Here is a 25541-nt window from a genome sequence, read left to right as displayed (position 1 = left end):
AGCTCAGCCAATACTCCATATTAATAGCTTTGAATTCAGTTTTGTTTTATTGGTTTTTGGTATCTCTTCCAGAGAGTTAATTACTTCAGTTTGTAGAACTGTGAGAGATGCAGAAGGTCCACTTCATTATGATGGCACTTCTTTGGACATTTCCCTTATTCACCTCATACTGCTAGGCAGGCAGAAGTTAGGAGCCCGCACTTGCATTCCAGTGTCTCAAGTAGTGACTTGCATGAAGTCTATCTGAAGACAGTCTTAAGTTGCAGTGTACTAGGATCAGGCTATATTACTGACAAGTATAAAGGTCCTTGGGCACAAGACTTGCAGCAAGCTTACTGTAGGAGTTCAGCTCAAGAAACACATTAGACCAACAGGCATTACCTAGAATGGGTTTAATGAGTTTTATTTTAGACAACCTACATGACAAGTTTTTTTTTAAAACAATGCCTCCACTCCAAATCAGGGTCAAAAATAAGTGAATAAAGCTCAAGATGGTATCAGTCCAGTTGGTAGACACTGCTGAGTCCTGGTGTTTGTTGATGAGGAAAGAGCAGCAGCAAGTTATGATGACAGGTGATCCAAAATAGTTGCTCGGTTTTGTTACTGTAACAAGAATACAATGGTTATTTCAGGTTCAGTCAAGCAATGGTGTCTCTGCATGTGTTCCCCAATTCAGTCTGAGCTGCCATGTGATCAGGCAGGCAGAAAGCACAAGGAAGTTCCTTTTGCATCACAGTGCAAACCCAGGAGCAGCAGGAGAATTGCTCAAGGTTTATCAGAGGATGCGTAACATTTCTACAAGCTTTCAGAGCTGCTGGTGCTCAGTTTCTAAAGGTACTCAACAGAAGAATAGTCACCTAGATTTCTCCCCTACCTCCATTGCTGGAAGGGTAATGTGATGGAGTTCATCTTATGCTACCTCCTGAATACACCTTTAAAAGGCTCTTGCATACCAGAAAATTTACAATAGACTTCAGTAAACGTTTAAAGCCTTGAATCTAGTTTTCCTGGACTAATATTGTTCACAGCCACTGTAACAGGATCCATATGATCCTGCAGTACTGGCCCCAATCAAAGTAATCTAAGGGAAGGGATTTGCTGTGGCAGATTATAATCAAATACTAGATTCAGTGTAGGATCAAATTAATTCCACCCTGGATACTTTATGACTAGAGAACAGTAGTCAGTATTTGCATCAGTTTCATCACAATGATCAACAGCAATTCTTCTCATGGGTTGTGGCCCAGTCCAGGACTCTCCAAAGATCACTTCTAGAACTGGCAGGTATTTAACCTGCCAAGTTGGGTAATTCACTATATTTGAGGCCAATTGAATTTGAAGGGAAGGCGTGAGCCAAGCTGCAGTTAGAGTGTAACAGGGGCTGCGGCAATCCAGGGTTTAGGTACTGGAATATAAACTAAGAAACCACATCACCTGCATTAGAGGTTTTATCTTGTCTTACATACTGCCCTAATACTGTTAGGCAAGAACCACTAGGATTACCAGAGGAAAGGGATGGAATCTGATCTATATGGGGACCACCACTGTAATTAACACACCATGAAATGTATCAACCACTGCTCTGATTTACTCTCCCTGTAGTGGGACCACATCTTTGAAAAGAGATGCCTTCCAGTACTGTTTCAGCACAATTAATAGTCCCTTCTGGCATTAAACTCAGATCTCCTATATCAGAGGCTGTCAGACTAGCTATTAAATTTCACCACCTACCCCCTGTATGGAGCCCAGTAACCAATGTGGTTACATCTACATTTTGACAAGTGATTCTAGTTCCAAAACTACTCTGAATTAGTAACTTGCAACATTTATATTGCAACAGTGGACATTTTATACACAAGGGAAGTTAGCCACATGAGTCAAACTAACATATTTGAGCAAGAACTCGGTACTTACACACTTCTCAGTTTCTAAACCATCCTTAAAGAAAATCATATATGGAGTTACTCCATCCTCACGGAAGTCCAGGAGAGCCACCATGCCATCTGGATTCATGTTTTCACCTACAAAGAACTTTGAAAAAGAACTGGTGTTACTACAATTATGAATGTACTATGAGGTAAAGACTAACTATGAGTAACCAAAATACTCTATGGACAGTGTTTGGGGGGAGGGAGAGAACAAAAACAAAAAAACATTGTCATCCAGACCCAGAAAGTTTTCTTGGGCAAGTGCCATCAACTTCTAATGAATTATGCCCAATTTGGAGAAGCTCTCTCTCTTAGGGTTAGAGCCTTCCAAATAAGTCAATACAGTATTGTCTTTTTAATAAAGTTTAAAAGCCTCCACTGTACATTCAACTGCTAGGCAAAGCTGTGATATTTAGACTTTGGTCAACTGTACTATTTCTCTTTAGAGCCTTATAGGCAGTGAAAGTCAAGAGTCAGGTCAACTCCATTCTGTTGCTGCTCAGGAAAGCCATGAGCAACAAGCACATTAGAGCCATTTATAAATTATGACAAGACAGCCTGGAAAAAGGTAGATTGAAGGCTCCCCCAAGCACTACCCTTACAGCAGTCAGGAGGTTCAAAGTCTATAAGGTGTCTAATAGTAAGACAACTCAGTTGGTATTCCTTTGTTTCATACTACAAAAATAGTTAAAGCTATTTAAGCTTACCTGGTAATTTTTGAAGTTTGCAAGGATGTGTTTGACTTGTTCTGCAGCCCCTGTCATGAAAGGCTTCACTCTGTCTGGCTTGTGCTCCTCAAGTCTGGCTTTGATTCTAAAAGAAATCAAACAAGCTCTTAACTAGAATGAAACAAACAAAGGAGTTCAGCAGATCAGGGTCACTTCATGTCAAGGTGAAGAAGTTTGCCTCCTGTTGCTGAACCTCTATTCAGCAGCATTCCTAATACCACGAGCTCCTTGACACTATTGGCATCTGCAAGGCAAAATGTTCTGGCTGCTAAGAAAAGCTACTAACAGTACTTTCATGGATGTGTGGAGAGTAGGCAGAGTTCCATATCAGCAAGAGCACTGTTCCAAGCAAAAAAGGGGGAGACAGAAGGGGCCCAAGGTGGGACTCCCAAGTTGGAGGGGACATCTTCCACTTGGAGGGAAGAAAGTTATGAGTCTGGATGCTGGACAGTTGGATAATTAGACCAGAGAGTTTATTAACATACATAATTTTAGGCAATGAAACATTGTGTTGTGTCAAATTAAACAGCCTCCTGGAAATCTAGAGCAGTTTATAACACACAAGAATTTACCTACGAATACACTAGTTCTAGAATGCCTCATCTAAGGCAATGGGGCCTAATAAATGTTAGCACAGTGGTTCTCAAACTTTTGTACTGGTGACCCCTTTCACATAGCAAGCCTCTGAGTGCAACCCCCCCCCCATAAATTAAAACCACTTTTTTATATATTTAACACCATTATAAATGCTGGAGGCAAAGCAGGATTTGGGGTAGAAGCTGACAACTTGAGACCCCGAGGGATCCCAACCCCCAGTTTGAGAACCCCCATGTTAGCACACCAAGCCTCACTCTGTGGGGTAGAGGAAACATTTCTGTTTTATACATAAAAAGCCTGCAGCACTCAATGGAACAGGAAGGCAAGGGTAAGACCTACACCTCATGAACAATTCCTGTACCTTAGCTAAAACCATTTTCTGAAGTGCTCCTCTATACTCAACCATCAGGAGTCTCAAATGATGAGACACTATTGGAGCACTGAAGTTATTCAAGTGTCAAACTGACCACACCACATATCAGCATCTACCATGACTCAGACTTACTTTTGGGACTGATACCTAAGGAGGTGAAATTCATGATGTACCGTTCACAGAGGAGTTCAAGGGTAACACCAGTTTTCACTTACGCTTTCATGTAGTCCTTGATATACTTCTTGTAGGACTCTTTTGTAAAGCTAGTTTCCTGAAGATGGTGATTCATTACTATATCGACACCAGTGACAACTGTGGGATCTGTTCCTTCTTCAATAGCTTCAGAGGAGGCATTGCCACCAATTAAAGCATCAGCAATCTGACCCTCTGTCCTGGTGACCATCTGGATTTTAAAGAGAACATCAAAAACTTACTAGAGAAAAGCACCACAGAATCAAATGATACTTACACTGTTGAGAAAAGCACCATTAACTCAGCCCTACTGCTGCTGTCAGTCAATTCAGGAACTGCTCATTTTAAAGCTGAAGTGGACTATAGAACTACCCCATTATTTAACAATACCGGCGCTGAATTCTTCGCCTGTCCTATCAGATAAGCAGGGATAGAACTTCCACACAGGTTAAAGATCTCGGTCAGTACTGGGATACTAGTCCTGTACCCAGTCCCGACAAGAACGATAAACCACCACCAAAAGCTACACAGACTACTGGAGCTGAAGTATCCTCAGATAGGTCAGTCTTCTAGCTGGGGTACTCTCAGACATGCCAGTCACCTCAGTGGTTGGCTTCCCCTCACTCGCAACAAATCAAGCTGTAACCGTGTCAGCAAAGAGCTAAAACACACAGTTAACTGACCTGCTAGCAGGCGGGACCAAGATAAGGTGAGCTACCGTCCACTGTAGGTGTCGCCAAGCCCTCGCCCTTGTTACTCCACGCGTGGGTACCCCTGTGAGGGCCAACAAGGCTTGGCCAGAGCTGCCCCCCGCCCCGCACGGTAGCAGCTTCGCTCCCGAAGCTGCCTCTTGTCCCCCAGCAGCCCCGAGCAAGCAGCGGGGGCTACGGGCCGGCTCCGACCAGTTACCAGACAGCCTCGCTGGTTACCCCGGGCCTCCGCCGAGCAACAGGCCGCTCGTGGGCCGGGGCTTGGCCGGAGAGCCGCCCGGGGGGGGGGGGGGGGGGTAAGTGCCGGGCTCCGCGGCCGGGCCACGCGCGCCGCGGGCAGGGAGCGGCGTCCCCAGCAGCTCCCGGGCTGCGGCGCGGGCAGAGGCCGCCGGGACACGTGTCCCCGGGCAGGCCCAGCCCCGGTGACTCACCTTCCCCTCCACTTCCAAGCAGAGCCCGTCGGCGACCTCCCGGATGCTGTAGATATCGGAGAACATCTCATCCTCTGCGGGGAGAGCGCGGCGTCAGCCCGGCCCGGCTGCCCCGCACCCGCCGCGCCCGCGCCCGCGCCCCCGGCCCGGGCCGCTCCGCGGCCCAGGCACCGCCCCTGGCCGCTCCCGGCCGGGCCGCTCCCCTCCCCCGCCGCAGAGCTCCGCATTCCCCGCCCGGCCTGCTCATGCGCGGGGCCCGGCCGGTCCCGCAGCGCCCCGCCGCGCGCGCGCCCGCCCGCCCGGCCCCCCGCCCCTCCCCGCGGCCCGGCGCTCACGGCTGATGCAGTCCCGGTAGATGATCATGGCGGCGGCGGCGCTGCTGCTGGGCGGCGCGGCTCGTTCTGTGCGCGGCGAGCGACCCGAGAGCGGGCGGGAGCGAGGCGGAAAGGGCCGAGTCAGCGGCTTCCAGAGCTCATATAGCGGGCACGTCCCTGCTGCGTCACCAATCCCTGCGCTCCTCGCAGCGCCGAAAACAGTGACGTAGCACACCGCCCCCCCCCCGCGGCGCGGCGCCACCTGGCGGCCAAATCGGAGGCGGCGACACGGGGAAGCCCCGCGCCGCACCGCGCCTGCGCGCCTGCTGGGCTCTCTGACGCAGGGAGTCTCCGGGAGCGCTGCTGCCAGTGGCAATGGGCGAAGCGGTCAGTGAGTTCAAGGGGCACGACCCAGCCCTGCGCCCCGGGGAAGGGGCTCGGGGTTGGCACTGAGAGCAGTGTGAGCCTTCCTGCAGCCTGTGCTGGGGCATCATCTCCCAGCTGGGGCTGCAGCTGCACAGGGCGCACCAGGTGGCAGGTCAGAAACAGGCAGGTGGCAAGTCGAATGTGACCCAAAGCCACAAACTAAATAGAATCATAGACTATCAGGGTTGGAAGGGACCGCGGGAGGTCATCTAGTCCAACCCCCGGCTCAAAGCAGGACCAATCCCCAATTTTTGCCCCAGATCCCTAAATGGCCTCCTCAAGGATTGAACTCCCAACCCTAGGTTGAGCAGGCCAGTGCTCAAACCACTGAGCTATATCGTGAAAATAGTCACAATTTTTCATTCTTTCTTCTAGCCAGTTCCGCTCAGCGCCCAGGGCTACGTGGGCCAGCCAATACATAGGCCTGGTCGACACCTATCTTAAGTCACAGCTACATCGCTCAGAGATGTGAAAAGTTTCATCCATTGTAGTTAGGTCGACCTACTCCCCGCTGTGGATGTAGTGGAATTCTTATGTCGACCGAGGTGATGGCAGCCTCTCTGGGGGTGGATTTAGTCGAGCAACAGAAAAACCTCTTCTGTCACAATAGCAAGTGGCTGTGCTTCAGGGACGTAGCTGCAGTGCTGAAGCTGTAGTGCTCGCAGTGTAGACGCACCGCGGAGAGAGAGTCGGTATATATTTGCTAACAGGATGACCACAGACTCCTTTGCCTGCCCCTCGGCAATAACCCCACCTCCCCTGCTTTGGGGGGGCCAGGCAGGGTATGAGAGTTATTGCTACTATTATTTATTTGTTAATATTGTTTGTTTATTTATACAGTGTCCCACCCCCAAAAGCCAGGTCCTTGCCATAAGGAGTTTACGCTCTAGGACTGCAGATAAGGAAAGAGCATTTTGCACTCAACTTTGCACTGGTACAAATGACTACACAAGTCACAGGACAGTGGAGAATTTGACTCCTTCTTTTTAATGTAGCATGTAACTGGAAACGTTACATTGATACACTGCATACATGTTGTTGTAGACCTGAGGAAGAGCTCTGTGTAGCTTGAAAGCTTGACCCTTCCACCAACAGAAGCTGGGCCAGTAAAAGATATTACTTCACCCACCTTGTCTCTCTAATATCCTAGGACCAATATGGTTACAACAACACTTCAAAAAACAATTAGATTAGAATGACAAGTGATAGATGACAGTAGTTATTTTCTTACTCAGTAAGAGGTACATTCTTACGACAGGTTTCAGAGTAACAGCTGTGTTAGTCTGTATTCGCAAAAAGAAAAGGAGGACTTGTGGCACCTTAGAGACTAACCAATTTATTTGAGCATGAGCTTTCGTGAGCTACAGCTCACTTCATCGGATGCATACCGTGGAAACTGCAGCAGACTTTATATATACACAGAGAATATGAAACAATACCTCCTCCCACCCCACTGTCCTGCTGGTAATAGCTTATCTAAAGTGATCATCAGGTTGGGCCATTTCCAGCACAAATCCAGGTTTTCTCACCCTCCACCCCCCCACACAAATTCACTCTCCTGCTGGTGATAGCCCATCCAAAGTGACAACTCTTTACACAATGTGCATGATAATCAAGTTGGGCCATTTCCTGCACAAATCCAGGTTCTCTCACCCCCTCAGCCCCTCCCAAAAACCACACACACAAACTCACTATCCTGCTGGTAATAGCTCATCCAAAGTGACCATTCTCCCTACAATGTGCATGATAATTAAGGTGGGCCATTTCCAGCACAAATCCAGGTTTTCTCACATCCCCCCCCACCCCCATACACACACAAACTCACTCTCCTGCTGGTAATAGCTCATCCAAACTGACCACTCTCCAAGTTTAAATCCAAGTTAAACCAGAACATCTGGGGGGGGGGGGGTAGGAAAAAACAAGAGGAAATAGGCTACCTTGCATAATGACTTAGCCACTCCCAGTCTCTATTTAAGCCTAAATTAATAGTATCCAATTTGCAAATGAATTCCAATTCAGCAGTTTCTCGCTGGAGTCTGGATTTGAAGTTTTTTTGTTTTAAGATAGCGACCTTCATGTCTGTGATCGCGTGACCAGAGAGATTGAAGTGTTCTCCGACTGGTTTATGAATGTTATAATTCTTGACATCTGATTTGTGTCCATTTATTCTTTTACGTAGAGACTGTCCAGTTTGACCAATGTACATGGCAGAGGGGCATTGCTGGCACATGATGGCATATATCACATTGGTGGATGTGCAGGTGAACGAGCCTCTGATAGTGTGGCTGATGTTATTAAGCCCTGTGATGGTGTCCCCTGAATAGATATGTGGGCACAATTGGCAACGGGCTTTGTTGCAAGGATAAGTTCCTGGGTTAGTGGTTCTGTTGTGTGGTATGTGGTTGTTGGTGAGTATTTGCTTCAGGTTGCGGGGCTGTCTGTAGGCAAGGACTGGCCTGTCTCCCAAGATTTGTGAGAGTGTTGGGTCATCCTTTAGGATAGGTTGTAGATCCTTAATAATGCGTTGGAGGGGTTTTAGTTGGGGGCTGAAGGTGACGGCTAGTGGCGTTCTGTTATTTTCTTTGTTAGGCCTGTCCTGTAGTAGGTAACTTCTGGGAACTCTTCTGGCTCTATCAATCTGTTTCTTTACTTCTGCAGGTGGGTATTGTAGTTGTAAGAAAGCTTGACAGAGATCTTGTAGGTGTTTGCCCTCTACACCAACATTCCACACAAAGATGGACTACAAGCCGTCAAGAACACTATCCCCGATAATGTCACGGCTAACCTGGTGGCTGAACTTTGTGACTTTGTCCTTACCCATAACTATTTCACATTTGGGGACAATGTATACCTTCAGATCAGCGGCACTGCTATGGGTACCTGCATGGCCCCACAGTATGCCAACATTTTTATGGCTGATTTAGAACAACGCTTCCTCAGCTCTCGTCCCCTAAAGCCCCTACTCTACTTGCGCTATATTGATGACATCTTCATCATCTGGACCCATGGAAAAGAAGCCCTTGAGGAATTCCACCATGATTTCAACAATTTCCATCCCACCACCAACCTCAGCCTGGTCCAGTCCACACAAGAGATCCACTTCCTGGACACTACAGTGCTAATAAACAATGGTCACATAAACACCACCCTATACCGGAAACCTACTGACTGCTATTCCTACCTACATGCCTCCAGCTTTCACCCTGACCACACCACACGATCCATCGTCTACAGCCAAGCTCTGCGATACAACCGCATTTGCTCCAACCCCTCAGACAGAGACAAACACAGGATGGGCTATCACCAGCAGGAGAGTGAATTTGTGTGGGGGGGTGGAGGGTGAGAAAACCTGGATTTGTGCTGGAAATGGCCCAACCTGATGATCACTTTAGATAAGCTATTACCAGCAGGACAGTGGGGTGGGAGGAGGTATTGTTTCATATTCTCTGTGTATATATAAAGTCTGCTGCAGTTTCCACGGTATGCATCCAATGAAGTGAGCTGTAGCTCACGAAAGCTCATGCTCAAATAAATTGGTTAGTCTCTAAGGTGCCACAAGTACTCCTATTCTTAAGACACCACACAGTTCCCATTCAATTGCATCTCTCACTGACAACAAAGGACAGCTATAGCTGTGACTCTGTAGGGCAGGGGTGGGCAAACTTTTTGGCCTGAGGGCCACATCGCGGTTGTGAAATGGTATGGAGGGTCGGGTAGGGAAGGCTGTGCTTCCCCAAACAGCTTGACCCCTCCCCCATCTGTCCCCTCCCACTTCCCGCCCCCTGACTGCCCCCCTCAGAACCCCCAACCCATCCAACCCCACCTGCTCCTTGTCCCCTGACCACCCCCTCCTGGGACCCCCTGCCCCTAACTGCCCCCCGGGACCCCACCCCCTATCCAAACCCCCCTGCTCCCCGACCCCTGTCCTCACCCCCACCCCTGACAGGCCCCCTGGGACCCCTGACCCATCCAATCCCTGCACTCCTTGTCCCCTGACTGCCCCCTCCCGGGACCCCCATTCCTAACTGCCCCCCCAGGACCCCACCCCCATCCAACCCCCCCGCTCCCTGTCCCCCCCATCCCGGGACCCACCGACCCCCCAGGACCTCACCCTCTATCCAGCCCCCCTAGCTCCCTGTCTCCTGACCACCCTCCCCAAACCTTCACCCCATCCAACTGCCCCCTGTCCCCTGACTGCCCCCTGGGACCTCCTGCCCCTTATCCAACCCCCCTTTCCCTCCGCCCCCTTACCATGCTGCTCAGAGCGGCAGGACAGGCTTATTGGAAAGCCTGGGAGGTAGGTGGGTGCAAGCCATGCTGTCCGTGCGGAGGCGTGGCTGCGGGGGATGGGGGACAGCGGGGGAGGGGCTGGGGGCTCAGGGGCCAGGCAGGACCGTCCCGCGGGCCACATCTGTAATTTGCCCACCTCTGCTGTGGGGTCTGCTCCAGAGGTGAAAGTAAGCCGGTCCAGTCTGGTACGGTGTACCAGCAAGAGCCAGTATGCCATGCCAGACCGGACTGGCTTCCCCGGCGGTGATTTAAAGGGCCCAGTACTCCTGCCACTGTGGGGAGCCCCGGACCCTTTAAAGCACCACCGGAGCTCTGGCTGCAGGACTCCAGCAGGGATTTAAAATGCCTGGAGCTCTGCGGCGGCCGGAGCCCCGGGCCCTTTAATTCACCCCTGAATTAACCCAATTCACCCTGAGCCCCGGGGCTCCCAGCCGCCTCTGCAGCGGGGTGATTTAAAGGCTCCAGGGCTCCCAGCTAGAGCCCTGGGACCTTTAAATTGCCTCTTCTGGTTGAGGCCATGCCCCCACTCAGGACTCCGGCGTACTGGTAAATCCTTTAAGTTACTTTCACCCTGGTCTGCTCCCTGGAAAAAAAGTGATGTGGGCTTTGAGTAGAGGAAGTGGGGACTCTGAGATGGTGATGAGTGAGTTGAAAGACACAAGGGATATTAAGACTGCAACCCTGGAGGAGCAGGTGCAAATGAAACTATTTGTTGTTATACCAATATTGTACACTAGTGTTTTGGGTGGAAGTGGGGGAGCTGAAGGGAGGGATTTTAAAATGTAGCGCTTGTGAGAAAGCAGTTACAAATTTGAAGTCCAAAGTCCCAATTATCACTAAGCACGCTCAGTGTATAGTTACACAGGGCCCAGGATTCAGTCTGGAGAGGCACTCAGTGGCTTCAACTCCTGTGGAAGGTACTGGAAGTTGAGGGTGCAGAGCACCTCACAAGAATGAGCCTGTGTCCCTAGAAACTCTTTGTTCTCTACTGCTGAAACTCAGGGCTAAGACACACTGTGACTTTGTAGCCCTGACTCTACTTTGTACATAAAATTGAAACACTGTAGCCTTAACTGGGCATTTTAAACTTTTTACAGTGAGGAGTTATCAGGAGGTAAGTAGCTTGTTTTTTTTCCAGGTGCTGAACTACGGTAGCCAATGGGAACTGTTTGTGGCTAGCACCTTTGAAAATCAGACTACTTGTTTGTTTGTTTGGGGTGTTTTAATTAAGCCTGCATAATTCTAGTCTGTCTCTGTCAATCATTGGGGAATTTCAGATTGGGTCCAGAACCTGAGCTGAGCTTCATAACTCACGTTTATCTCTACAATGAGCCAAGCCAGAACCCTGGATCTAAAGACCCTGAAAGTTTTGAGAAATTTCAGATTTGGTTTCAATGTGACTTGGAAGCATTTCTAATCTATTGATATGTAACAGATTATATTAGATAAAATATTAGATTATTTTAGATAAATACCCAAGGCAAAGGCTTCATTTATAAGGTATAGTGAAGGCCTTTACCAAATAAACTGGAGTTTGCCTCTCCTGCAGTCTAGGCAAAGGTTACGGAACAAATGTATGTATCATTGTTCTACAGTTTATTTCCTTTCCATTGCATGCTTCCTTGTCTGCAGTACCATTAAGGTTACACTGAACAGTGGCATTAGGCCTGTGGCATGAGTGGTAAACTCATTAGGTTGTTTTTTTTGGTTTTTTTTTAAGATTCTTAGTCAGAACAATCATTGTTTGTATATTTTTGGAAGGGGTACTATCCTTCCCATGGCTGTCAGAGCCATGAGGGTTGTCTCATTTTTCCATTACTTTACACTGTAAACCACCAAAAAAGAAAATCAACCTTCTGATGGTGACAGCTGACTCAGATGATGATAATGAACATGCATCGGTCTGCACTGCTTTGGATCATTATCGAGCAGAACCTGTCATCAGCATGGACACATGTCCTCTGGAATGGTGGTTGAAGAATGAAGGGACATATGAATCTTTAGCACATCTGGCAAGTAAATATCTTGTGGCGCCGGCTACAACAGTGCCATGCAAATGTCTGTTCTCACTTTCAGGTGACATTGTAAACAAGAAGCAGGCAGCATTATCTCCTGCAAATGTAAACAAACTTGTTTGTCTGAGCAATTGGCTGATCAAGAAGTAGGACTGATTGGAGTTGTAGGCTCTAAAGTTTTACATTGTTGTATTTTTGAAAATAGGATTTTTGGACATAATTCTACATTTGTAAGTTCAACTTTGTATTCACTTTGTATTCTGTGTTGTAACTGAAATCAGTATATTTGAAAATGTAGAATGCATCCAAAAACATTTAAATAAATGGTATTCTATTATTGTTTAACAGCGTGATTAATCGCACAATAAATTTTTTTAATCACTTGACATCCCTCATTTCTGGGTGACACCCCCAGCCAGATTGGCATCAGCATTATCCATCCAGCTTAATAGCCTATCAAGGGCAATCACCTGTACAATGAACCAAAGGAAAGAAGCCTGTGTCTGTACCTATGAGTTAGCAGGACATATAGGGACATGCCTGTGGACAGGGGATTCCAAGTACTTTTCCATGCCCATGTGCCGTTAGCTTGTGTTTGGGACAAAGGATGTACAAGCTACAAGGGAAAAGATATAAAAGGCAGCTGCATCTTCTCCATTTTGTTTTCAATCCAGCTTCTTACCTCTGGAGTAACTTCTCTACAAACTGAAGCTTTGAACAAAAGACTGACAGTCCTCTCCAAGCTTTGGATGTTTTCAAGGTTCCTTTCCCACTCTGAACTCTAGAGTACAGATGTGGGGACCTGCACGAAAACCTCCTAAGTTTACTTTTACCAGCTTAGGTTAAAACTTCCCCAAGCTACAAACTATTTTACTTTTTGCCCTTGGGACTTTCGCTGCCACCACCAAACGTCTAACCGGTATTATATTATCAGGAAATAGTCCGTTTGGAAATGTCTTCCCCCCCACCCTCCAAATCCTTCCAAACGTTACCCCCTCTTTCCTGGGGAAGGTTTGATAAAAATCCTCACCAATTTGCATAGGTGACCACAGACCCAAATCCTTGGATCTTAAGAACAATGAAAAAGCAATCAGTTTCTTAAAAGAAGAATTTTAATACAAGAAAAAGTAAAAAGAATCACCTCTGTAAAACCACGATGGTAAATATTTTACAGGGTAATTAGATTCAAAATATAGAGAATCCCTCTAGGCAAAATCTTAAGTTGCAAAAAGACACAAAAACAGGAATATCCATTCCATTCCGCACAGCTTATTTTCTCAGCCATTTAAAGAAATCAGAATCTAACACATATCTAGCTAGATTACTTACTAAGTTCTAAGACTCCATTCCTGTTCTGTCCCCGGCAAAAGCATCACACAGACCGAGAGAGAAGCTTTGTTTTTGCCTCCCCCCAGCTTTTGAAAGTATCTTGTCTCCTCATTGGTCATTTTGGTCAGGTACCAGCGAGGTTATCCTAGCTTCTTAACCCTTTACAGGGGGAAGGGTTTTTCCTCTGGCCAGGAGGGATTTTAAAGGTGTTTACCCTTCCCTTTATATTTATGACAGATGTGTTCCAGAGAGACTCATTGAGCCAGCAAACTCACCAATGCTGCTAAGAACCTGATATATGGACTCTGAAATCATATGTATGTATCTGATTGCTTTGACCTCTTCTCTTTCTTTTCTTTTATAATAAAACCTTTAGTTTCATATACTAAAGGATTGGCTGGCAGTGTGATATTTTGGATAAGATCCAAACAAATAGTGATCTGGTAATGGTGGCTGGCTCTTTGGGTATCAGAAGAACATTTGTATAGTGAGTAGAGTTTTAAAGAACTCCTCACCTTACTGCACCTATTTGCTGATTGGGAGCCAGAGAACTTGAATGCAATAAAGGGGGCTGTGTGATTTGTCTTTGTTTTTAGCTTCTTAATAACCAGGAATCAGGAGCACAGTTTGTGACTGATTAGTGAATCTAACTACAGTGTTAAACACCAGTTTTGGGAGAATCTGCTCTCTTTTTGCAGCCTGCCCTGACCTTGACATTTTCAGTGTGGGCTACCATGGGCACCTCATGTCACACAGGGCTCACCAGCCAAGGGTCCGTCTGGAGAGATTCCTGGATGTTCCATAGCATGAGAAAATTTACATGATAGACCTTAATCTCCTTCCTTTTGCCAGGTAGATAGATCTCATAATCTACCAGGTCTGTTTGTCTAAAAGTATCACATTGTAGCCAATTATTCTAGTTTATTGTTCATTTACTGTGTGGTTATGATTAACTAACATGCTGTGTCATCTATAATCATTGTATGTTAAACAGAGTTAAATTGCAGGATTGTGAAAGTATAAAATCAGTATGTAGAAGGAATAACCATTGTGATGGGTTGTCATGCCCAGGATGCAGTCTGGGAGCTGTGGGAATCGCTGTGCCCCCTAACCCACCAGCTGGGCAGGCCTCTCTCACACTTCTTTGCTGATGATTCAGCCAGCCTCTCCAGGCCCTGTTGTCACCCAACACGACAGCAGGTGGTGCCACACGCTCAACTGAGCTATCTGAGTGCTTTACCTAAGCCACTCAAGGACAGACAGGATACAAAAGCCAATTTCCCAGCTCCCCAGCCTTGCCACCTTGCTGGAGTATAAACCCAGAATTCTACTGTCTTGCACTGCACAGGGATACGTACAATGTAAGCTCATTAATATATTCGCTTTCCCCTCATTGTGGGAAAGATATGCAACAGCCTTGGTTCACAGAGCTGAGATTTTCCCAGACGCTTCACTCAAAACACGCTGGTTAAGATAAATCATAACACGAGTTTATTAACTAAAGAAAGATGATTTTAAGTAATTATACGCAATAGCAAACAGGTCAAAGCAAATAAACAAAAACACAAACTAAGCCTAAAATATTAGCTAGGATTTGAATCAGTAATCTCTCACCCTGATTGATGATACAAGCAGTCCACCAAGTTTTCATTCACAGGCTAGAAATCCCTTTATCCTGAGACCAGCACTTGCCCCCAGTTCAGTCTTTGTTCCTCAGGTGCTTCTAGGAGTTCTCTTGTGTGGAGAATGAGGCCAAGAAATGATGTCACTCCCCATCTTATATAGCTTTTCCATATGGTAGGAATCCTTTGTTCCATGCTCAGTTCCCAGTCCAGTTTATGGAAAAATACAGGTACCGAAATGGAGTTCAGTGTCATGTGGTCTGGTCACATGCTCTAGCATACCCTGCTGAGTCATGGCACCTTTACTCATAGGCTGGCTGAAACATTCACAGGAAGGCTAAGCTCTTCCATGGTCCTTTGACTCTGTTGATGAGCCATCAGCACTGTCTAGCTTCTTCATTGTTATACCTGAAAGGCTAGTTGTGGGTGTTACCCAGAGCAAGCACATTTGAAGTGCAGATACATAGTCAATATTCATAACTTCAGCTACAAAAATGATACATGCATACAAATAAGATAATCATATTCGGCAAATCATCACTTTTCCATAGACAACTTACAAGACATATCTTGTACAAAATGTATTATAATTATGTCATAATCATATCATAATCATGCCACTATGATTAATATGGGGTATAGTGTCACAACCATGTATTAAGTATCTAAGAAAATAGGGCTGAAACACAAGGCCTACAGGCTAAGGCCTGTAAGATTTTAGCTTAGCCATACTAGGCCATAGAGTTAAGAAATGCTGTAAGTAAGTGACCAAAGAATAACCTGATGCCCTAAGATTATGGAAAAAGATGTTCCAGTGTGTGATATTGTGAAAAATTAACAGTAAGAGTAATTTTTTGCTTACAAAATAGGGCATGTGTTAGAAAAATGTGATGACCCACAGGGTGCACGATATGCGTAAATACTAATGAGGTATAGTCAGAATCACATTATAAAAAGGGGGTGCCCAGAGTGAGAAAATTGAGTTCTCTATGGGAAATTCCAGCAGGAACCGTCCCTCTACTGATGATCAATCCATGAGAGACCCATCAGACCATAACCCTATTGTTAAGGATGTAAGTAACTATATTTGTAACCTTTGCATGGATCTGTATAGAATTTCTATATGCTTAGGTAATCATAACTTTAATAAAACTTGTATATCAGACTAGACTTGTACTTGTGAATGTATGTGTGGTCACTACCCTTGTCTTTATGTGTTTCTAGAGATTCTAAATCTAAATCAAGTAGCAGAGGTGACTTTCACACAGTTTAGCTTGAAACTGTAGCCACCAGAGCCGAACCCAAAGTGGTATAATACCACATTACAAAATTCACTTTAAATAAAATGAAAGGCTACAACGTGGGCCCTGCCAATGAGTCATCAATTTTGACTCCAAGGATGGTGATAGCAACAGAACCCTGTCTCCCAGGTGGAAAATTTGTAAGTGTGCTTTTTGGTTGTACTGCTGTTCTTGCCTTTGTAGAGAGCCCAGAAGAAGTTCTCTTTTGCACAAGTGCTCAATGTCTTAAGGTGCTCTAGTAGATGTATAATGTACTGGGTTGTACTGAGTGTGTTTGCATATTGCTTCTCCTAACCTTCTTGATACATGATTCCTCATGCCTGGTGTCCATAGAGAAGTTTGAAGGATGAGCACCCCATTGAGGCTTGGGTTACGTCACACACAGCAAATAACAGCGATGGGAGGAGTTGGTCCCAGTGCCTAGGCTTGGTCTCTACAAACAGTTTTAACATCTTCAACATTTTGTTAAATCTTCCCATCAGGCCATCCATTTGCAGATGGTACACTGGTGTTCTCAGAGTCTTGATTTTAAGGTGGAAGCCCTGTCAGTCAATATTTCCAACTGGAAACCTGCCTGGACAAAGAGTCTCATAAGCACAGGAGCGATCACTGTTGTCTTAGCTGAATGCAAGGCTATGGCTTCTGGATAGTGAGTGGTGTAGTCCACCACATTAGTTTCCTGAGGAGTTCTTTTCTAAAGGCTCCACCATGTCAACCCATATTCTTTCAAATGGCGTTTCCAATAATGGCATTGGGATGATGGGGGGCCTTTGGGGCATTCTTAGCTGCAGGTGTGTCCCATTTCTAGTGATCCAGCCAGAAAAAGGAACTGCTCCACAGTCTGCTCCCTCTCTAGCTGCCTCATGCAGAGAATATTCTGAACTAGCTACATTATAGCTTGGTGTTAGTTATGAGGTACCAGTAAGTGAGTTCTTACTACCCCCGACTGTGAGTTCTGCTACACTCTGTACAGCCGCTCTTTCTCTAGCACAAAGTGGGGTACGTGGCATATCTGGCTGTGACTGTTGTTCCAGTGGGGGATAGCTATGGTCACTCAATTAGGTGAACTGCAAAGAATGGGGCAGACAATCCCCATAAAGCTGGTGGATAGTCCAATAGTTATAATTTCACATACAAAAATGAGACATGCATATGGATAGCATAATCATAACTAGCGAAACATAACCTTTTCATAGACACCTCACTCGACAACCTTTGTATAATATTTGCTGCATATATATAACAATGGTTGTAACAATGATCTATATGGTTATATTCTAATTAGATAACATCACAACAAGGTAAGAGTTAAGGTTATGCAATCCAGATGATTTCTCAGTTGTTTAATATGTTCGATGGGAAGTTACAGTATTACTTAATTTTAATTAAGATGATAATATAAGAACATAAGAATGGCCACACTGGGTCAGACCAGTTGTCCATCTAGCCCAGTATCCTGTCTTTTGACAGTGGCTGGTGCCAGATGGTTGAGAGGGAATGAACATAACACGGAAATTTATCAAGTGATAAGTCACAAGAGTGAAATGCCTGCAAGCTGCATAGTAACTTTTTAAAAACACCATAATAGAGTCTCAAATTAAATTTATACTCCCAAATTAAAAAGAATAGTGAAAGGACCAAAAAAAATGCCACCATGGCTAAAAAGAGTAAAAGAAGTGGTTAAAAAATGGAAGTCAAATCCTACTGAAGAAGATAGAAAGGAGCATAAACTCTGGCAAGTCAAGTTTAGAAGTATAATTAGGCAAGCCAGAAAAGAATTTAAAGAACAACTAGCAAAAGTGACCGGGATCCCGGGGGGGGGGGCACACTGAGGATACTCAATCAGGGTGAACAGCAAAGAATGGGGCAGACAATTCCCAATGCTGGTGGATATTCCAATACTTAGATTTACCAAGCCAGCACAAAACAGCTTCTGTAATACCTTACTGGTTACTCAGAAGCCTACAACACAGTTCCCTTTGTGACGGGTTGGATCACAGAAACCCCCTTGGGGACTGCCACCTGATGTGCGGACACTACCTCTAAGCCTGTTTTCCCTGGCAGCTTGGGACTTCAACCCTGGGTTTGAGTCAGACATGCTAGCCTGCTACAAACACAGACCCAGGTCTGAACCACATCCCCTGAAAGCTGCTGGCTTAACTGAAAACAGCTTAAGAAGTGTTCCTGTCTCCAACACTCAGATGCCCAACTCCCAATGGGGTCCAAACCCTAAATAAATCTATTTTACCCTGTATAAAGCTTATACAGGGTAAACTCATAAATTGTTCACCCTCCATAACACTAACTGCGAGCTATGCACAGCTGTTTGCCTCCCCCCACCAGGTATTAATACTTACTCTTGGTTAATTAATAAGTAAAAAGTGATTTTATTAAATACAAAAAGTAGCATTTAAGTGGTCCAAGTAGTAACAGACAGAACAAAGTGAATTACCAATTAAAATAAAATAAAACACACAAGTCTAAGCCTAATAAAATAAGAAAACTGAATACAGATAAAACCTCACCCTCAGATGTTTCAATAAGCTTCTATTACAGACTGGATGCCTTCCTAGTCTGGGCACAATTATTTCCCCTGGTACAGCCCTTGGTCCAGCTCAGGTGATAGCTAGGGAATTTCTCATGACTGCAGCCCCCTTTGTTCTGTTCCACCCCCTTATATATCTTTTGCACAAGGTGGGAATCCTTTGTCCCTCTCTGGGTTCCCATCCCTCCTTCTAAATGGAAAAGCGCCAGGTTAAAGATGGAGTCCAGTTCAGCTGACATGATCACATGTCACTGTAAGACATCATTACCCACTTGCTAGCACACAGGTATTCAGGAAGACTTGCAAGTAAACAGAGCCATCTACAGTCAATTGTCCTGGTTAATGGGAGCCATCAAGATTCCAAACCACCATTAATGGCCCACACTTTACATAATTACAATAGGCCCTCAGAGTTATATTTCATATTTCTAGTTTCAGATACAAGACTGATACATACATACAAATAGGATGACCACACTCAGTAGATTATAAGCTTTGTAATGATACCTTACAAGAGATCTTTTGTATGAAGCATATTCCAGTTATATTATATTCACACTCATTAGCATATTTTCATAAAATCATATAGAGTGCAACCGTCACACCCTTAAAGCAACCCAGCCTCAGGCCTCCACCCAGACACCCGGTCAAATATGATGAGAATTACTGAAAATCTTATTCATCATATAAGAAGGTTCTACCAGTCCCAAACGATTGGACATATTACCTCCCAGGTTAATGAATATTCCAGATTTTACCCAAATACTTACAGCCAATCCTGATTAACTAAAGCAACATTTGTTAAAAAAGAAAAGAGAGAGAGTATTGGTTAAAAGATCAGTATACATACAGACATGAGTACAGTTCTGAAATCGGAATCATAGTAGAGATGGTGAGCTTTGTAGTTGCAAAGGGTTCTTTCAGAATTACTCCATAGGTTCTAGTCCAATATCCATATTCAGGGTGATCCAGATAGGAATGGAGATCTCAGTCTTATGGCTTAAGCTTCCCCTGCATGAAGCATCAAGCAGATCCGAGATAAAGAGGATGAGGACCCAGGATCAGACATCTTTATACAGTTCCAGGCCTTCTTTTGATAGCTTGGAGTCCTTAGGCGAACAATAGGCAATCATGCAGACTTTGAAATAGATCTATTTCCTAAGCATCACCGGTAATTAGCTACAGGGATTAACATAAAGCAATTGCCTGTTTTCCACCATTCGCAGGTGATTTGCTATGCATTTCAAAGAGAGATGAATACAATGATATCACTATGTTTATAGTTCATTTAAATGTTAATATTTCCTTTTGATCTCTGAATTAACAGAATACAGGATAGATAGGGACTGCTCAATTACATTGTTAACCTCTAACCATATACGTGTAAACACACAAAACACAACCATTATCTACCAGCATGTCCCTAAAGGTTGAATCTAGGTCATTTATTCTGCAGGATGCTTAACCCTTTCTGGCCATGCATCACACTTTGCATAAGGTTTGTTGCAACCATATAACGGTGGTAGCAACAATGATTTGCATGGTCATACTCTAATCAGATAATGTCACACTAACAGCAACATTTTTTTAAGTACATAAGATCCAGGAAGCCTGCCAAACAATGGGTGGGGCCACTGGATGATCGAGATGCTAAAGAAGCACTCAAGGAAGATGAGACCATTGAGGAGAAGCTGAATAAAGTCTTTGCCTCAGTCTTCACGGCAGAGGATGTGAGGGAGATTCTGACAACTGAGCCATTGTTTTCGGGTTTCGAACCTGAGGAACTGTCCCAGACTGAGGTGTCAGTAGAAGAGGTTTTGGAACAAATTGATAAATTAAACAGTAATGAGTCACCAGGAACAGATGATATTCACCCAAGAATTCTGAAGGAGTTCAAATATGAAATTGCAGAACTACTAATTGTGCTATGTAACCTATCACTTAAATCAGCTTTGTACCAGATGGCTGGAGGATAGCTAATGTGACACCAATTTTTTAAAAAGGCTCCAAAGACAATCCTGGCAATTACAGGCCAGAAAGCCTAACTTCAGTATCAGGCAACTTGGTTGAAACTATATTGAAGAACAGAATTATAAAACACATAGATGAACATGATTTGTTGGGGAAGTGTCAACATGACTTTTGTAAAGGGAAATCATGCCTCACCAATCTATTAGAAATCTTTGAGGAGGTCAACAAATATGGACAAGGGTGATCCAGTGGATATAGCGTACTTGGACTTTCAGAAAGCCTTTGACAAGGTCCCTCACCAATGGCTCTTAAGCAAACTAAGCAGTCATGGGATAAGAGGCAAGATCCTCTCATGGATCAGTAACTGGTTAAAAGACAGGAATCAAGGAGTAGGAACAAACGGTCAGTTTTCAGAATGGAGAGAGGTAGTGATGTGCTGTGCTGTGCTGTGCTGTGATGTGTTGTGATGTGTTCTGGGACCAGCGCAGTTCAATATATTCATAAATGATCTGGAAAATGGTGTGAAAAGTGAGGTGGCAAAATTTGCAGATGGTACAAAATTACTCAAGATAGTTAGGTCCAAAGCAGACGGCAAAGAGTTATAAAGGGATCTTGCAAAACTGGGTGAGTAGGCAACAAAATGGTGGATGAAATTCAATATTTATAAATGCAAAGTAATGCACAATGGAAAACATAATCCCCAACTGTACATACAAAACGATGGGGTGTAAATTAGCCTTTACCACTCAAGAAAGAGATCTTGGAGTCATTGTGGATAGTTCTCAGAAAACATCTGTTCAATGTACTGCAGCAGTCAAAAAGGCTAATAGAATGTTAGGAACCATTAGGAAAGGGATAGATAATAAGATAGAAATATCAGAATGCCACTATATAAATCAATGGTACTTTCACACTGGGAATACTGTATGCAGTTCTGGTCACCTCATCTCCAAAAAGATTTGTTAGGAATGGAAAAGATTCAGAGAAGGTCAACAAAAATGATTAAGGGTATGGAACAGCTTCCACGTGGGTGGTAGGTGAAGCTTCCCCTTGGGGAGGCTAGCTCCCTTCTGTATCTCTTCCGGCCAAGGCCCCACCTCTTCCAGCCAAAGCCACGCCTCTGCTTGCTGCTCTGAGCCCCCAATGGCTCCAGCCGGGGCGGGGCTGAGAGCTCGGCCCCTTCCCCCCATGGCCAGTGTGGGCAGGCCTGAGAGCTCAGTTGGGGCCACAGGGTGAGGGACCTGAGAGCTCGGCCCCAGCCCGAGTCAAGCTCTCAGCTTTGGACAGGACTGCTGTGGAGCTCTCGGCCCTGTCTGGAGCTCTGAGCCTGGAGCCTCTCCCTATTCCCCGCCCCTGTTCCGCCCCCACTCCAGCTCTTCTCCCCGAGATCCCACCCCCCACTGTGGCTCTGAGATCGGAAAAGCTCTGGGCCCCCGGGACCATGGCGGAAGGAGATTTTTCTGGGGCCCCCAAATCCGTCACTGCCCCCACCCCACCCCTCCGGCAATGTGAGGTTTGGGGAGGCTTAGCCTCTTGCAGTCTCCATTACGCTCTGCCCATAAGCTTCCATATGAAGAGGTTAAAAAGACTGGGACTGAAAAAGAGATGACTACTTTCTCAACACCATTCATGATTGTTTAGACCTCTATCATATCCCCTTTAGTTGTCTCTTTTCTAAGCTGACCAGTCCCAGACTTTTTAACCTCTCCTCATACGGAAGCTGTTCCATATCTCTAATAATTTTTGTTGCCCTTCTCTGTACTTTTGGACGAATGCTTAATGGACTAATGGCTGAGGATTCACATTTCATTCTGTGTAAATGTTGTGTTAATGTATGATTTCCTAGCTTGTCAGTGTTTGCTTTGTGAGGAAACACACTTGAGCTTGCTTAACACTAAGCATGGTCTACAATATGATATCTTACTATTTCTGGACTGTAACAACTGCATTAGCTGACGTAAATCTGAACATGGCTTGTGTTGGTCAGTATTGACAGTGAAACCTTGTTCAGCATTGTGTCAGCTAACCTGTTAAGACACTGTAAATTAATGAAGTTGTGTGTGGGAATTATACCATTAACTTGAAACGAAACAGTTTAAAATTAGAGACAAACACAGAAACATCTTTACAGAATCCTATATTTGCTCTGCAAACAGAGGCAAAAATCTTTGTAACCTTCACTAATACTTTCCACAGATTTCTTGTGATCTTTGTTTGTATTTTTTGTTTAGTAATTATCATTAATAACCGACACATTAATCAATTAATCTAAGCACTGAGGTGTAAAGCCAAAAACATGAAGCTTAATTTTTAACATGCCAGTACACAGTGTGCCAAAATAAAGTCCAACTATTTGAGCTGGCTTCAGCCTCTAGTCAGGAGAGGCTTTTTGGAATCAGGTTTTAGAATCTGGCGCAAAGTTGATCTGTCATGTGCTACAGGGGGAAAAGTTCAAGTTTTAAATGTGATTTTGAAATGCAAGAGAACAGCAGAACTTAGATTTACTCCTAAGAGATGAGAATTATTGTATAATGTTTCATTTTATACCTGTCCCACAGAGCTGTTGATTGTCCCTTGAGTCCTGAGCCTTTCCACATTAATGTTCTGAAGCGCTTTTTCAACTCTTAGGGCTCTTCGTATGAAACATTCAGCTATATCTGATAAAAAGAGTTCAGGAGACTAGGAGAATTATAGGGCCAATCGCAAAAATTTCAGTGTAAGCCTGAGAAGATTTTAAAATTGAGCCACGCTTTGGCCTGCTGTACACTAGGAAAAATTGGACATATAATTCAACATTGGTGCAACTCCATGAGTGGCACTAACAATGTATACAGATGTGTTTTACACTATGTCTTCTAACGTAATTTAGGCTTTGTCCAGAGTGACTAGGATAAAAGGTGTGTTAGATTGTGGGAGCTAATGTGTTCTAAAATTCTAGTGTAGACAAAGCAGTTTATACTTCACTCAACCATCTTAGCATATGTTAGAGCCTAGAGGCAAGCCTAGGCTTTAACTTGATCAGCTTAGTCCATGTTACTGCAGGGGTGGCCAACCTGTGGCTCTGGAGCTGCATGCGGCTCTTCAGAGGTTAATAGGCGGCTCCTTACCTAGGCACTGATTCCGGGGCTGGTGCTATAGAGGCTAACTTTCCAATGTGCTGGGTGGAGCTCACTGCTCAACCCTCTGCTCTGCCCCAAGCCCCGCCCCGACTCCACCCCTTCCTCCAAGGCCCCTGCCCCTTCTCCTGACCCTGCCATGCCCTCGCTTCTCCCCCCTCCCCTCATAGCCTCCTGTGCATGTGAAACAGCTGATTGTGGTGGGCAGGGGGAGGGGCGAGTAGGCGCTGATTGGTGTGGGCTGCTGGCAGGCGGGAGGCACTGGGGGCTGGGGAGCGGATGGGGGCTTGCTGACATATTACTGTGGCTCTTTGGCAATGTACATTGGTAAATTCTGGCTCCTTCTCAGGCTCAGGTTGGCCACCCCTGGGCTACTGTCTACCTTGCCTGTCATCTCCAGACTTTCAGAACATGTTTGTTAGACTGGTGATAGCTAACACCTTATAGAAAAACACCTTTAAATCCTACTCTAGATAAAACCTGAGAGTAGTGAATCGCAGGTCCCAGTTTTGCCAGTGTAGATGCAGTTGTAATAAATAAAATGGCGATGGCTGTTTCCCTCAAACAAAGAACAGAGGGGAATGGGACACAACTATTTAATGAAGCTGTTGTATAAATTAATGGAGTTCAGAGTCTGATTTCACCATTACTGTATGTGTGCAGGACAATGTAGGTACCTCAGAACCTGGTGCATTCACTTTGGACTTGCTAGAAAAATAGAGAGAGAAGATAGTGGATGGGGGAGAAGAAACTGGAGGTTGTTTCATAGGAAGTAGAAGAGAAAGCTAGTATAGTTCTTCCGTCTGATTAAACAGATTTTGGAAGGGAACTTTGTTCTATAAAAGTGCGAGAACATTTTAATTGCTGCTTATGCAAAAGAGCAAACTAAAAACCTGTGGACTGGAGAGTGGAATGACCTAGGCCATAACGTTCATCTGTTATTCGCATGTATTCTGATTTGGACGTGTGTCAAACCTTTCCTGTAAGGAGAAGCAAAACTACATTAATACTAGAGTTTCATCTACTTAATCTCTAAACGGGTCTTCCTGATACACCTAGAAGTTTTTCTTTGGAAGTATCCAATTACTATTCCAAACTTTGCCTTGCCTTACTTTTCTTGCGCAGTCTGACAGGAATCACAGCACAAAGTGGGATTGCTAGAGGGGCGACATTAGGTTCAGTAAATTCTTAAAAACATTTCATGGCTAGTGTCCAATAGAAGCTTCAAGCTACGTTTATAGGTCTTTCACACTGAACTCATCTGACAAGTGGCATCTTGTGATCAGGTGTCCACCCTACACAGAAGTAGAAGGGGTTAATAGAGGCCAGATGGGCCAGTTAACCTGGTAGACTGAATGCTAAGGGGAAAGTCCTAATTAAAGAAACAGGCTCACTTGTGCAGGAACAGGCGGGCCTGTATAAAGCCAGATAGCTGGCTGCAGGCAAAAGCTACAGGGAAGTAGGCTGCAGTCACTCCCTGAATGGAGGGAGTTGGTATGCTGGCAAACCCAGGGCGGGATGGGAAGCCAGACAGGTAGGAAGAAGCATAGGGAAATAGCAGCAAGAGGTTGGATGGTACAGAGACCTTGGCTGCTTATTATAGGGTCCCTAGACTGGAACACAAAGTAGAGGGTGGCCTGAGTTCCCCTATCA

General features: G+C 45.1%; 2 protein-coding genes and 1 non-coding gene across 4 annotated transcripts in view; all 3 read right to left on the bottom strand.

Moving 5' to 3' along the window:
* LOC144930624 (uncharacterized) overlaps positions 1-25541 on the bottom strand; it is a 459911-nt gene that overhangs the window by 421880 nt on the left and 12490 nt on the right. The window lies entirely within an intron of this gene.
* TPT1 (tumor protein, translationally-controlled 1) lies at positions 378-5430 on the bottom strand. 2 transcript variants are annotated; one of them, XM_073345053.2, is made up of 6 exons: positions 5295-5430; positions 4960-5033; positions 3842-4029; positions 2636-2741; positions 1915-2031; positions 378-603 (listed from the first exon to the last, which is right to left on the bottom strand). In XM_073345053.2, exons 1-6 carry the CDS (start codon positions 5320-5322, stop codon positions 601-603), a joined length of 516 nt encoding a protein of 171 aa, XP_073201154.1. In that variant the 5' UTR covers positions 5323-5430; the 3' UTR covers positions 378-600. The 2 variants fall into 2 exon arrangements, with proteins under 2 accessions (XP_073201154.1, XP_073201164.1); XM_073345063.2 differs by lacking the exon at positions 4960-5033 and having other exon boundaries at positions 5295-5415.
* LOC140905696 (small nucleolar RNA SNORA31) lies at positions 657-788 on the bottom strand. The gene has a single exon (XR_012156934.1). It is a non-coding gene; the product is annotated as a small nucleolar RNA SNORA31 (small nucleolar RNA).

Source organism: Lepidochelys kempii, chromosome 1, assembly GCF_965140285.1.
Source record: "Lepidochelys kempii isolate rLepKem1 chromosome 1, rLepKem1.hap1, whole genome shotgun sequence".
Taxonomy (NCBI): Eukaryota; Metazoa; Chordata; order Testudines; family Cheloniidae; genus Lepidochelys; species Lepidochelys kempii.
The sequence above is the reverse complement of the archived record's forward strand: the minus strand, read 5'-3'. Positions and strand labels throughout refer to the sequence as shown.